This window comes from Pteronotus mesoamericanus, unplaced genomic scaffold, assembly GCF_021234165.1.
Source record: "Pteronotus mesoamericanus isolate MK-2021 breed Mesoamerican mustached bat unplaced genomic scaffold, CSHL_Meso_final contig_68, whole genome shotgun sequence".
In the NCBI taxonomy this organism is placed as follows: Eukaryota; Metazoa; Chordata; class Mammalia; order Chiroptera; family Mormoopidae; genus Pteronotus; species Pteronotus mesoamericanus.
In genome coordinates, this window is record NW_026555234.1 from 1,434,554 (window position 1) to 1,447,205 (window position 12,652).

At 53.7% G+C, this 12,652-nt stretch overlaps 1 protein-coding gene across 1 annotated transcript in view; it reads left to right on the plus strand.

The window, feature by feature from the left end:
* The window catches only part of HTT (huntingtin), a 100,631-nt gene that overhangs the window by 33,744 nt on the left and 54,235 nt on the right, over positions 1–12,652 (plus strand). The window contains exons 15-25 of the mRNA XM_054581876.1: positions 727–838; positions 1,091–1,228; positions 2,031–2,189; positions 2,279–2,376; positions 3,335–3,474; positions 4,518–4,581; positions 4,791–4,891; positions 6,602–6,748; positions 8,830–8,950; positions 10,647–10,723; positions 11,620–11,771. Coding sequence (XP_054437851.1) covers positions 727–838; positions 1,091–1,228; positions 2,031–2,189; positions 2,279–2,376; positions 3,335–3,474; positions 4,518–4,581; positions 4,791–4,891; positions 6,602–6,748; positions 8,830–8,950; positions 10,647–10,723; positions 11,620–11,771 — 1,309 coding nt within the window. The remainder of the gene's footprint in view (positions 1–726; positions 839–1,090; positions 1,229–2,030; positions 2,190–2,278; positions 2,377–3,334; positions 3,475–4,517; positions 4,582–4,790; positions 4,892–6,601; positions 6,749–8,829; positions 8,951–10,646; positions 10,724–11,619; positions 11,772–12,652) is intronic.

Consider the following 12,652-nt stretch of genomic DNA (forward strand, 5'->3'; position numbering starts at 1 on the left):
CTGTGACTGGCGTATTTCACTTGGCATAACGTCCCCAAGGGTCGTCCATGTTGTAGCAGGTGTCAGAATTTCCTTCCTTTTAAAGACTGAATAATATTTCATGGCGTGTAGTACCGCATCCTGTCCTTCCCTCCACCCAAGGATGGGCACCTGAGTTACTGCCGCCCTTTGGCTGCGTTGGACGATGCTGCTGTGAGCGTGGGTGCTCGCAGACCCTGACTCACACCCTCCTGGGGAATGGCGGGGTCATACGGAAATTCAGTGTTTAGTTTAGTTTGAGGAACTGACTGTCCTCCCGTTGATTTTCAGTTCTTCAGGGAAGAACTAGTGTTAGGGACTTTGTCCCACACAGGTGTTCCTATCAAGTCCCTGAGCACCAGGCCGCCTCCCTCTCAGGGTGGGGCTTTTCCCCAGCTCCCGTCCCTCTTTGTCCTGTCAGTGGTGGCCCGTGCTCTACTTCCCCAGCAGCCTACCCCCCTGGTGCGCCCGCCCTGCGCGCTGAGCTCATCTCCGCCACAGCCTGTGGGACTGGCATCAAAGCTGCCTCGCCCCAGGCTCAGCCTGCCCCGTCGTGGTCTGGGAGGGCGGGCCGGTGCATGGGCAAAGAGGCAGGATCTCAGCACCCTGCGTGTGGCCCCGGGGCTGCTGGGAACTCTGTTGAATGAGCGGATGGATGTGTGTGTTCTTTGATTATCAGACAAGCAACCGTCAGTTCCTCTGTTCTAGCCTTGCCGGGTCAAAGGTGACATTGGACAGCCTACCGACGAGGATGCTGCCCCCCTGGTCCATTGTGTCCGTCTTTTATCTGCTTCATTTTTGCTAACGGGGGAAAAAAATGGTAAGTATGAGAGGGCGGGTGCCGAGCTGAAGGAGTCACCAGGTTTCGGAGACAGGCCATTGGCCAGTTCTGTGCCTGGTTCTTGCAGCCGAGGGACTCGGCAGGCTGAGCACGAGCGTTGGCCTCCCTGACTGGCGGGAGGAGCGAGGGAACGACGGGGCTGCGGCGGCTGTCGTGGGTCTGCCCTTGCTTGTTTGGGAACCGAACATTTGCAGCTTTGGAGCCGAAGGTGCCCTGGGGGTTTCATTGCAGCGTTGGTTCCGGATCGGGACGTGCGGGTCAGCGTGAAGGCGCTGGCGCTCAGCTGTGTGGGAGCGGCCGTGGCCCTTCACCCCGAGTCTTTCTTCAGCAAGCTGTATAAAGCCCCTCTGGACACCGCGGAGTACCCTGGTGTGTCAGCCGTGCATCTCTCCTCCCCGTTTCATCGTTATTTTGAAAACTATTTCAAACCACCTTGGCTATTTACTTTCAGAGCAGTTTTTTGAGTTCACTGTGGCATTTGAACTGTGTCACAGCTATTCATACAGCACACAAATAACGATGTGGTGGCTTCTTAGGTGCCCTGTCCACCTGCTATGTAGTTGGAATACACACAACAGGACAGTAGAATTCTGGGACTTAAGATCCAGTTGACTCCGTAATGGGTTTTTACCAAAAGCACAAATTACATGTAATGAAAATTTATACCACAGTCCCACTGAGCCAGGCCAGACGCTCACACTCGGAGGCACGTGGGGCCTGAGAGTGGCCGAGGCAGCAGCCATCCCCGTCGCGCACACCCGGGGACGCGCGTTGTCACAGAGGGAGCAGTGGGAAAAGCTGCATTTCTGGGACCCTTCCCTGCCCCCCCTTCCTTCCGTTGGGTGAGGGGCAAAGCTGTGCTTCTGAATTTATGTTAGGTGTGCATGGACTCCTTTGAGTGTGTGTAATCTTTTTTGAAGTAAAGTACTGGCATTTGGCTTATTGCTGACAGCCTGGAATTATAACACGTTGTGTTGAGTAACATCAGGGATATACTGAATCTAGGATCTTAAAGCCCCTAAACACTTCAGCGCTGCTGGTTATTCTAGACAGGTCTTGTCTAGGTTGGGACCGCCCCTCGCCCTTTTTGCTTCCCTGAGAATTGAACTTTCCCTTTGAGTTAGAAGGTTGAAGGGGCTTTGCACAGTGTCCAGGTAATTTGTCCCCACAGAGGAGCAGTGTGTCTCGGACGTCTTGAACTACATCGACCACGGAGACCCGCAGGTCCGGGGAGCCACGGCTGTTCTCTGCGGGACGCTCCTCTGCTCCATCCTCAGCCGTTCCCGCTTCCAGGTGGGCGGCTGGATGGGCTCCGTTCGCACTGTGACAGGTAATAGTCGGTTTGGAGGAGGCCCTTTCTGGGTGTCGCTGCCCCGTTCGAGTTTGCCTGAAGGCATTTGTTCTTGCTCTTCCGGTCAGGGAACACGTTCTCTCTGGCGGACTGTGTTCCTCTGCTGCAGAAAACGCTGAAGGATGAGTCTTCTGTTACTTGCAAGTTGGCATGTACAGCTGTGCGGGTGAGTGCTGTGGAACACGCTTCTTTTTTGAGTGTAGGAAACCTTATCATTACTGCAATGAAAATACTAAATATGTCCAGGCATTCTGAAGCTTTAAACAATAATAAACATCTGTGTATCTGCCATGTAGCTTTAGAAAGAAACTATTGCCATAGAGTTAAGGTTTCATAGACTTTTTTTAAGTTTTGATTCTCAGAATAGCTGTTTGAAGTATCCCTTTTCCTAAAGAGAGTAGTTAGAAATAGACCTTGCTAACATTAAGTGGCAAACCTGTGGAACAGCAACCAGCACCTCCACCGGGCAGTGCAAGGCTGAGGCAGCCCGTGGCTCCGAGGAGATGTGCCTCCTCTGCTCGGGCCAGTGGCAGGGCCCCGTGCTTTGCGTGGTGCGTGTCCTGCCCCTGGGCCCCTGGGCCCCAGATCCCCCCAGCCAGTCACCAGCACGAAAACTTAACCAGTAAACATGTTTTAAAAACCCACAGAACCTCGTCATTGTCAGCTTGCAGTCTGCCTTCCCTTTTTAAAACTTAACGGCCTGGCCAGAGCTGTGGCTTCATTCACAGTGTTTGCCGGGTCTCGGCTGAGCACAAGCAGGTGTGTAGGCAGCGGCCCCGTTGCTGGCCTCGCGTTGGCCCGTGAGTGCTGGGGGCGCGGGGCACCGTGGGGCCACAGAAGTCCTGTCCCTTGCCCCGGTGCTGAGATGGCCTCAGAAGGGGATTGTGCCTGGTCTCCCTTGTTAACGCTGATAAGCGCTCAGAAGGGGGGTGTCTTGGGGGAGAGACCTTGGCTGAGGAGGCATTGGGAGGAAGAGGGAGATCAGGTTATATGTCAGGGACAGACTTCGAACTTGAGGTTTCTCAGGTAAAGCGCACGGCAGATGTCTCTGAGACACGCAGAATGAGCTTGTGCAAGGGATGGGAGGGGCCGTGGGGATGCCAGCGCAGTGGCTTGCTTTTCAGCACTGTGTGATGAGCCTCTGCAGCAGCAGCTACAGTGACTTGGGGCTGCAGCTGATCACCGACATGCTGAGCCTGAGGAGCAGCTCCTACTGGCTGGTGAGGACGGAGCTGCTGGAGACTCTGGCAGAGGTGGACTTCCGGTAGGTGCATCGCCGCCTCATCCGGGCACCCAGGCTGCTCGGGGCTTTGAGCTGAGCATCGAGAGGTCTGGCTCCCGTGCTGTAGGTGGTGATGGTTGCCCGGCGGTGAGTGTCGCCAGGTCTCCCCGGGCGGGGGGGGGCGGTGAGCCTCGCCAGGTCGCCCGTGTGGCAAAGGCCTGGGGGGTTCCAGCCGCGAGGGCTTTTCTGCCGCCCTGTTGCGGGGCTCTGCCAGCGCTGCGGAGGGGCGCGTCTTCCTGGCGGCCTTGGTCGCGGGAGCGCTCCGGCTGGCGGGGAGGGCGCGCGGGCTGCTGACACCTGTGGCTCGTCCCACGTCCGCTTCCTCGGCGGGAGCATGTGCGCATGGCCATCCCGCACTGAGCGCAGAGAGCCGCCCGGTGCGTGGCCGCAGCAAGGACGCGCCTCTGCTGCGCTGCGGCCGGTCTTGGTCTAGGAGGGAGTTTTAGCCCGAGCCGTTTCCTTTCAGGAGGGAGATGTCCCTTTCCCACCCAGGGACCGCAGGGAGCGTTTATCGCGGCTGGCCGTGTGCTGGGCTCGTGCCGGCCACCCTCCCCAGGGTAGTGCTCGTTCCCTCCGAACATCCCAGTATGAGGGGCTGTGCCACCTGCACCCCCGCGTGGGGCTCTGACCGTGGGGGTGAGCGCCCCCGGGCTGTGGCCGGAGGGCGGGAAGGGGCAGCCCTCCGCCTGCCGCTGCCCTGCCTTCTGCCTGCCTGTCTGAGAGGATTTTTGGGGCACTGGGAGTCTTTCCGAGCAATACACGTTTATATTTATTTTGAAGAAAAGCTGTTTTCTCAGCACACCTGATTAACAGAGCCTGGAACCCCAAGAGGATGTAGATCTTCGCTCTCACGCGGCCGTTCTTCCCATTGCTGGGAGGCAGCGCTGGCCCCAGGCGCCCGGGCACCGCAGGCGCCTGGCCAGCTGCCCCGGGCGGCTGCCCCAGCCGTCTGTGGTGTCCTGTGTCCCAGCGGCGGGCGTGTGGGGCAGTGAGCTGCCTCACCGGGAAATGTGTTCTTTCGTCAGGCTGGTGAGCTTTCTGGAGGCAAAAGCAGAACACCTGCACCGAGGGGCGCACCATTACACAGGGGTAAGCCCCCGCGGTGTCAGCGTCCTGGGGTGGAGGCTGGCCAGGTGCACGCTGCTCAGGTTGACTTCACGTTGAGCGTGCAGGCCGTGACTGTGGTGTGAACCTGAGACCGGCGGTCTTGAGTGCTTCCTCGCTGGCTTTCCGGGATGCCTTTCCGAGAGTTGAGCTGCAGAGAGAGATCATGCCTCTTTTTCTTCTTCTCTCCAAAGCTTTTGAAACTGCAAGAACGGGTGCTCAATAGCGTGGTCATCTATTTGCTTGGGGACGAAGACCCCAGGGTGCGCCATGTTGCTGCCGCTTCATTAATGAGGTATTCACCCAATATCTTTCCTCCCCGTCACTTTTTCCGCTTAAATCTTAATTGCTAAAAGCTATGAGAATGAGAAAAGGAAAACATTCAGAGGCTGGAGGGCAGTGTTCCTGGACAGCACTCCCGGCTCCTGGCAGTCCATCCAAAAAGAAGTCACCCAAAGCCTGGCCTCCTGTCGGGATGGCCTGTGCTCGCCTCATCAGGGTTTTGGCTGCAGAGAACGATGCTGAGAGCGAAGTAGGGGTCTTCTGGGTCCTGCCTGGAGGTGACAAAAGCTGTTGCTGTTTTGCTGCATCCTGTTCATGAGTTTCTTTTTCAAAGCTGGGACCAATATACACGCAGTTTTGTAATCTAGTAATTTCCACTTAATATATTTTTAGCATCTTCTTATTATCGAATACTCTTCAGAAACAAATTTTAATTAGTGCCGTTTTTTTACCAAGTGGTTGTGATAAAGCTTTGAGATCAATATTATTTGTTTGGATATAAAGTTGTCTTTGATTTAAATAACAGATAATGCTGTAGTCACATAGATGTTTACGTATGATTATTTTTCTTTAAATTCATTTTTGGAAGTTGAGTTACTAAGACTAGCTTTTTGATTTCTTAAAAAAATTTTAAGAGCTTTTTTGAGGTATAATTTGCATCTCTTAAAATGCACACATCTTTCATGGACAGTTAAATGATGTTTAGTGCATTTACAGACTGCATAAGCATCCAGTTCTAGAACATTGCGACCCCCCCACAGAGATCCCTTGTGCTCATTGGCAAACTCCCCGTTCCCACCTGTAGCCCCGGCAACCAGGGACCTGCTTCTCCTCCCCAGAGATTCACCTGTTTTGGACATTTTCTCTAAGGTCACACAGCAGGTGGGCTTTGGCCTTGGCGTCCCTCGCCGAGCGTCTGAGGTCAGCGCTGAGGTGGCGGCGGCGGCACCAGGAGTCCATGCCCTCTATTGCTGAAGCGGATTCTGCCACATGGCCCCTTTTATTCCTTCGTTTGCTAGAGGACAGTGGTGGTAGTTTCTGCTCTTTGGGGAGTGTGAGCATTTGCCCATGGGACTCTGTGTGGGCCTGGGACCCCCAGGAGTGGCGGCTGTGCCCAGGGGGTCGGTGCTTGCTGTGAAGTGGCCGTCCTGAAACACGCTGCCACTGCACGCCGGCTGGGCCCGGCCCTGCTCACCACGCGGGTCCCTTCAGGAAACCTTAACTATGAGCCACTTGTTTTGGCAGAAATTGGTATTTCTTTTTTGTTTTTTAAGGTTTTCGTTTATTTATTTTGAGAAAGAGAGGAAGGGAGGGAGAAAGGGAGAGAAACATTGCTGTGAGAGAAACATCGGTTGGTTGCCTTTTCATATGCACCCTGACTGGGGATTGAACCCATAACTGCTCTGTCTACAGGAAGACACCCCAGCCAACTGAGCCACACCTGCCAGGGTTTAAGGTGTTTTTTTAAATCAAAGCATTTAATATGTGTAGAGGAAGGCACTTCATTCTATGACACGCAGAAAGAAAGTACAGCACCCAGTTATTTCAGGGTGGGTGAGTGGCCCTGGGACGGGAGACCCCCACCTTGACGTGCCATACCTGGGGAAGGGGCGTGGCCGCGTGTGGGTAGTCTGCTGGAGGCTGAGCTGCTGTGGCCGAGAGGGCAGTGACCCACGGGAGTTGCAGTGCTTGCTTGTGTGAACAAACCTTACTTTTCTGCTAGGCTTGTCCCAAAGCTGTTTTACCAGTGCGACCAAGGACAGGCTGATCCAGTAGTGGCCGTGGCAAGAGACCAAAGCAGCGTTTACTTGAAGCTTCTCATGCACGAGGCGCAGCCTGCCTCGCACTTCTCCGTCAGCACCATCACCAGGTACGCGGGGCGAGCCAGGCCTGGTGGAAGCACGGCCCTGATACCTAGCTTCAGTAGGGCCTTCATCTAAAACGGATTTTCTAGGAAAAAAACTAACCACTAGGTGAGACTGTTTGAGTAGGTGGCCTTCCTTTGATAGGATGTTCCTGTTTCAGGACTTAGCGCCCCACCTCTTTACACAGACTCTGCCCAGTCGCCCGGCAGAGACCCAGTGCAGCTTATTTATTAGCTTGTTCATTACCAGCCACATCCTGATAAGTGTGCTTTTCTGTGTGACTAGCACTGTCTGATCTAAAAACTTGTCCATTCAATTTCTCACTTTCATTTGGGTTGCCTGTGACGAGTCTGGTTACGCCGCACCCGTTAATTTCTAGATGAGGGGACTCTTCAAGATTGTGAGCGTACGGAGAGCTGTCTGCGGTCTGTGGCCTCCACGCTCATCGGGAGAAACAGCAGCGCAGGCCCAGGTGGCTGTGCGCTCTCGTCTCGTGCTCGGATGAACGGCGTTACTGTGAAAGCAATTCAAGCAGAAATGCTTTCATGAACTTACCATTTCTTTAGAACTTTAACTTGGAAAGGAGACCGTGGAAGTGAGAAAGGCTATGGTTTTTCAACTCTCTCTATTTTTTTTTAAAGATTTCTTTTTTTTTTTTTAAGTGGGCAAGGGGAGGGAGAAAGGGAAAGAAACATCAGTGTGTGGTTGCTTCTCGCACGCCCCCTACTGGGGACCAGTTCTGCAACCCAGGCATGTGCCTTGCGCTGGGCATCAAACCGGCGACGCTTTGATTTGCAGACAGGCACTTAATCCACTGAGCCACACCAGCCAGGGCCAACTCTCTATGTTTTAAATACTATTTTAAAAATTAGTTTTACATGATAACTCTTCTTTTTGCTGGATTTTTTCAAAACTTGGGCTAAATGACGTCTCAGCTGAAATGTTCTCTTGATGCTTTTGTCCTGAATTTGAACTCAGCTTGTCAACTTTTGAAGTCTTTATTCCTAAATAAACATCATCTCTCTTATGTACAGACTGCTTAAATAAACACATGGAATAATTTCCTTCCTAGAGAATATCCTTTTCCCAACTTCAGAACCGGCATTTTCTGTTGAACAGATTCGGGGTAAATTCTCCTTTAAGATAAGTGGAAACTGTGCAAAAGCATTTCATTGTCAGGCATTGATGAGCATGGGGAAATTGCTGTTTCCAAAGGCCATTTCAGAAAATGAACGTTAGGTGCCAACAGAGACACGTATAATGTTTCATTAAAGTTGGTCATGAACTGCAATTTCGAAAAATTTCCCGCTTCCGAGCCCAGCTGGCCTCTTGACATCCGCTCAGGTCCGTAGGAGCACGGGGGCCCGCTGTGCAGCTGCGCCCGCGGCCGCGCTCCCTGCTGGCGTTGGCTCCGTGGGAGTTGGCGCGGGGCCCCCGGCGTGCTGTGCGGTGCCTCTGAGGACAGGACACTGCTGTCCAAAAGCAGCACGCTCAGTGCCCGCCTGGCAGGCTCCTTGGCAGAGGCGGAGGGGCGACATGTGTAACCACAAGGAGATCGGCGCTGCTGCGGGCCCCGGACGGCACGTGGGAGAGGGCTGGCAGTCCCAGGGGAAGGGTTTTCGTCGGTTGGAATCAGGAGGGGCTTCGTGGCGGGCTTCTTTAGATGGGCGGCTCTGGGCGGCGGAGAGCTGGCCAGGCGCTGGGAGGAGGGCGCTGCCCTGGCCCAGCAGAGCTGGTGGCGCGGCAGCCTGGGGGAGGGAGGGGTTTCCGCTGGTTTTGTAGCGCGGCGGTCCCCAGCCTGGTTGGGCCCAGGGCCCGGTGTTGTGGAAGATGTATGAGAGACTTTTCCCACAGACCCAGGCGGGGGGAGGGCAGGGAGACCAGAGCTGGGGTCCCCGGACCAGGCGGAGGGAGGTCGGTGACCCCTGGAATAATGGCTGGTTTGCATCGGTCTTTCTTTTGCTTAAAACTACGACTCCTCTAGCTGCTTGTAGCCTCTAACCTTCAGCTTTCAAATGCCATCTGAATTTTGGAAATGTCCTAAGCTCTAATAGTAGATTTTAAGTCCTTGTATCTTTCTTACCAGAATATACAGAGGCTACAACTTACTGCCAAGCATAACGGATGTCACCATGGAGAACAACCTGTCCAGAGTCATTGCCGCCGTGTCGCAGCAGCTTGTCACAGCCACCACGCGCGCGCGCACGGTGCGTCCCCTCGGCTTGGTCCTGCCGAGGGAGTTTGCAGTCACTTTCAGGCTTAGGCTCTTGTGCGCGGGGCTCACTGAGAAATGGTGCTATTCTGAGCAAAAGCCTGGTTGGTCGCAGTAGGGATGCAGATACCGTTTTTCCCATTATTACAGTAACGTGTGCTCGCTGTAAAGTATCAGCTAATACAGGAAGACAGAAAAAGGCAAATGAAAGCTACCGTAATCTGAATTGGCAGTATTAGAAGTTTAAAGTTTAAACTGTCTCAGTGACAAATATGTACTAAAGAGTAAAAACCAGAAATGCTAACAAAGATTTTTGTATAATGTAATTATTTTTATTATTACTTATGATGCTAAAATCAGAAAAGAACCATAATATCCAGGAACCCAAGAATGATTAACTTCTGATTATGATTAAATTCAGTACATACAGTAGTGTATTTATTATGCATCTATTAATGTGCTTGGAGGATTTTTAACAACAGACATAATCTAAGTATAATACTGAGTAAAAGAAGGCACAATATGAAACTGTCTGCTTGTGTATAGTAAGAGCTCAGTTATGAAAAGTAATATTTATGCCCTGGCTGGGGTGGCTTAATCAGTGGATTGAATGTTGGTCTGCAAACTAAACGGTTCGTTCAATTCCCAGTCAGGGCACATGTCTGGGTTGCATGCCAGGTCCCCAGTAGGGGGCGCATGACAGGCAACCAATGGATGTTTCTCTTTCTCCATCCCTTCCCCCTCTTTAAAAAAATAAAATTATAAAATAATATTTACATGTATATTTTTCACATCCTCAGGAAAGTGACTGGCAGTGTTGTCAAAATTCATTTCAGGATGAGTGATTTTTGTTTTATATATTTCAGATATTCATAAATTTTCTTTCTTAAAAGATTTTATATATTTATTTTTAGAGAGGGGAAGGGAGGGAGAAAGAGGGAGAGAAACACCAGTGTATGGTTGCCTCTCGTGTGCCCCCTACTGGAGACCTGGCCCGGCAACCCAGGCATGTCCCTGACTGGGAATTAAACCGGCGATGCTTTGGTGCGCTGGCCGGTGCTCAGTCCACTGAGCCACACCAGCCAGGGTTTCACAAATTTTCTAAAATGAGAAAGTTTAACATTTATACTCAGAAAATGGTATTATACAAAAATAGAGTTATTTGCCAATTACCAGGTCAAACCTTGTCATTTATCTTACGTGATAGAAGCAACGCTTCCACATTGCGAAGCACTCAGTTATGATGAGGCCGTCCTGACAAGTCTGTACGTGCCTTTCGAACCTAAGGATTATTTGAGCACTTGGTAGTTGGGTCTTCCTTTGATTTGTTTAGAATGCCGTAAACATTATTTTTGTGTGTTTGCTGTGGTCTCCATGCATCAGGCCTTGTTCTAGGCTTGGGTGTAAAGGCAGAGGACCCCTGCCTTTGTGGCTGTCGTGGTCTGGGGGCAGGGGAGGGACTTGATGCACCCGGCATGCGGCAGCAGGGCCGGGCACGATACAGACTGTGGGTGCGACGCAGGGGGGCCGCGGCTTGGGCCACGAGGCCCCGTGCTGGGCCGCGCCGGCCAGATATCCCAGTGGTAACACGGTCTCTGTCATTTGTATTTTCTATAAAGTGTAAAGACACTTGTGTTTAACAATCGCTTCTCAGTGTCTGGGAGTGATTTCCTTATTCCTTTCCTCTGTAGTTCGGATGCTGCGAAGCTTTGTGCCTTCTCTCCACAGCCTTTCCAGTTTGCGTCTGGAGTTTGGGTTGGCACTGCGGGTAAGCGTTTTTCTTTCTTGTTGAATGCCCCGTGGGTGCTTGTTTCCGTGCAGTTAGCTGTGTGGGCACTGGTGGCGGGAGCCCCAGGGAAACACCAAGCTGCTCGCAACTACCAGGAGCCCGAAGCGCCCCCTCCAGCCTCGTGGAGGCTTCCGTGCGGGGACTCGCGTGTGCCCGCAAAGTGCTCCTTGCTGGCTGGCTTCACTCCAGAATTATTCACTAAGCATTAAAAATTTAGAAATGTGTGTTTAAAATCAAATGTGGCCTGCCACACAAAATTGTGATGAGCCACGCAAGTGAGATTTAGGAATAGTTTTCATTTAAAATGATGTTCTGCCAGTGGGTGGGTGGCCCCACAGCACCGGGGGAATAATTTCAAGTCTCCCACAGCAGCGAAGAGCAAGTAAGCTTTTATTACACATGCCGATGCCGAGGGCCATCACACCGGCAAGGAACCTGCAGGCGCCGTGTGTGTGTCAGCGCGTGGCCAGGGCGTGTGCTGACGCGGTCGCGTTCTCCCTCCTGGAGTGACGGTTTTCTCTGTGGACAAAGATGTATTTACCCTGCAACCGCAGTTTCCGGTCACAGGGCCAGCACTTGGCTCTGAGCGCCTTGCTATGGAGTAAAATGTGCCAGCTCAAAAGTCACAGCAAGCTGTGGGGTCATCAGAGGAAGATTAAAAGGTGTAACACTTTTAATCAGATGGGCTACCTGATTTCCTGCCCAAGTCATGTTTACGGGCTGTGGTGTACAGGGAAGATGCAGTTCATCATAAAATTACTGTATGAGCCCATGTGACGTGCACAGTGACAGCCTCCCTCTTCGTTTGGAGGGAAGGCAGGACGGCTTGCTTTAAAGGCGCCCTGTGGCCTGACCGCGCCGCTGTCTGCTTCCAGAGCGCCCCCGCTGGGCGCCTCAGACGAGTCTCGGAAGAGCTGCACGGTGGGCATGGTCTCGACGGTCCTCACCTTGCTCTCGTCGGCGTGGTTCCCGCTGGACCTCTCGGCCCATCAGGACGCCCTCATCCTGGCTGGGAACCTGCTCGCAGGTATCGGCGCCCGCTAGAAGCAGAGACTGCCGGTCTTTGCACCCCTCGGAGGGGTGGGGTGGTGAGCACGGGCAGGCAAGTGCTGCGAGGCCACACGTTGCCTTCATGCAGAATCGTGTCCTGTAGGCAGCTGGTCCGCGTCCGGCATTCTGACGGAGGCCTTTCCCAGGCCGCCCTCTGTAGCTGCAGACCCGCTTGTCGCTTGTTTATGTGAGGGGCACCGTGGGCCCGCGCTGTCTTGGCAGCACGAGGCGCAAGGCTTGGGGACTGGCAGGAACGGGCCCAGCAGGCGGAGGGCGGGGCACGTGCCAAGGCAGGGAGACCTGGACAGTTGTGTGATGTTCCAGAGCCGTAAGTCGCTTTGATGTCACGTAAGAGTGAGGACAAGGATGGAGAATGTGGCTGGTGAGGCAGGAGGGGCCTGTGGGAACTGATGGGTGTGGGTGTTGCCCACGCATCAAGGAGACCTGTCCTGGTAGCCGTGGGAGGTCCCGGAGGGGACGCGCTGTTGGGCCAGTGCCTGAGAAGGAGAGGGGCCTCAGGAGGTCTGTGCCGTGCTCAGGGGGGGACCTGAACCGAACGGTGGCTGTGCGGCCGCGGGGAGGAGACCGCTAGGGGCGTGAAGGAGGCAGCGCGGCGGGCCTGGGCCACCGCTCGCACTTCGGTTATGAAGACCAAGAAGGGGCCCAGGGTGGCCGTCACCTCCTGGGTGGTCGTATGGCGGTGGCAGCCATGGAAGCTGGGGACATGGTGTTTCAGGGAGAAGGTCAATTTCCTGTTGAACGTGAGGTACCAGGTGACTCTCAGGTGGAGATGTGGGATGTGGTGGGTCTGAGGGGCGCGTGCTCCCCGAGTGGTTTCCTCCGCCCGCCGCGGAGGTG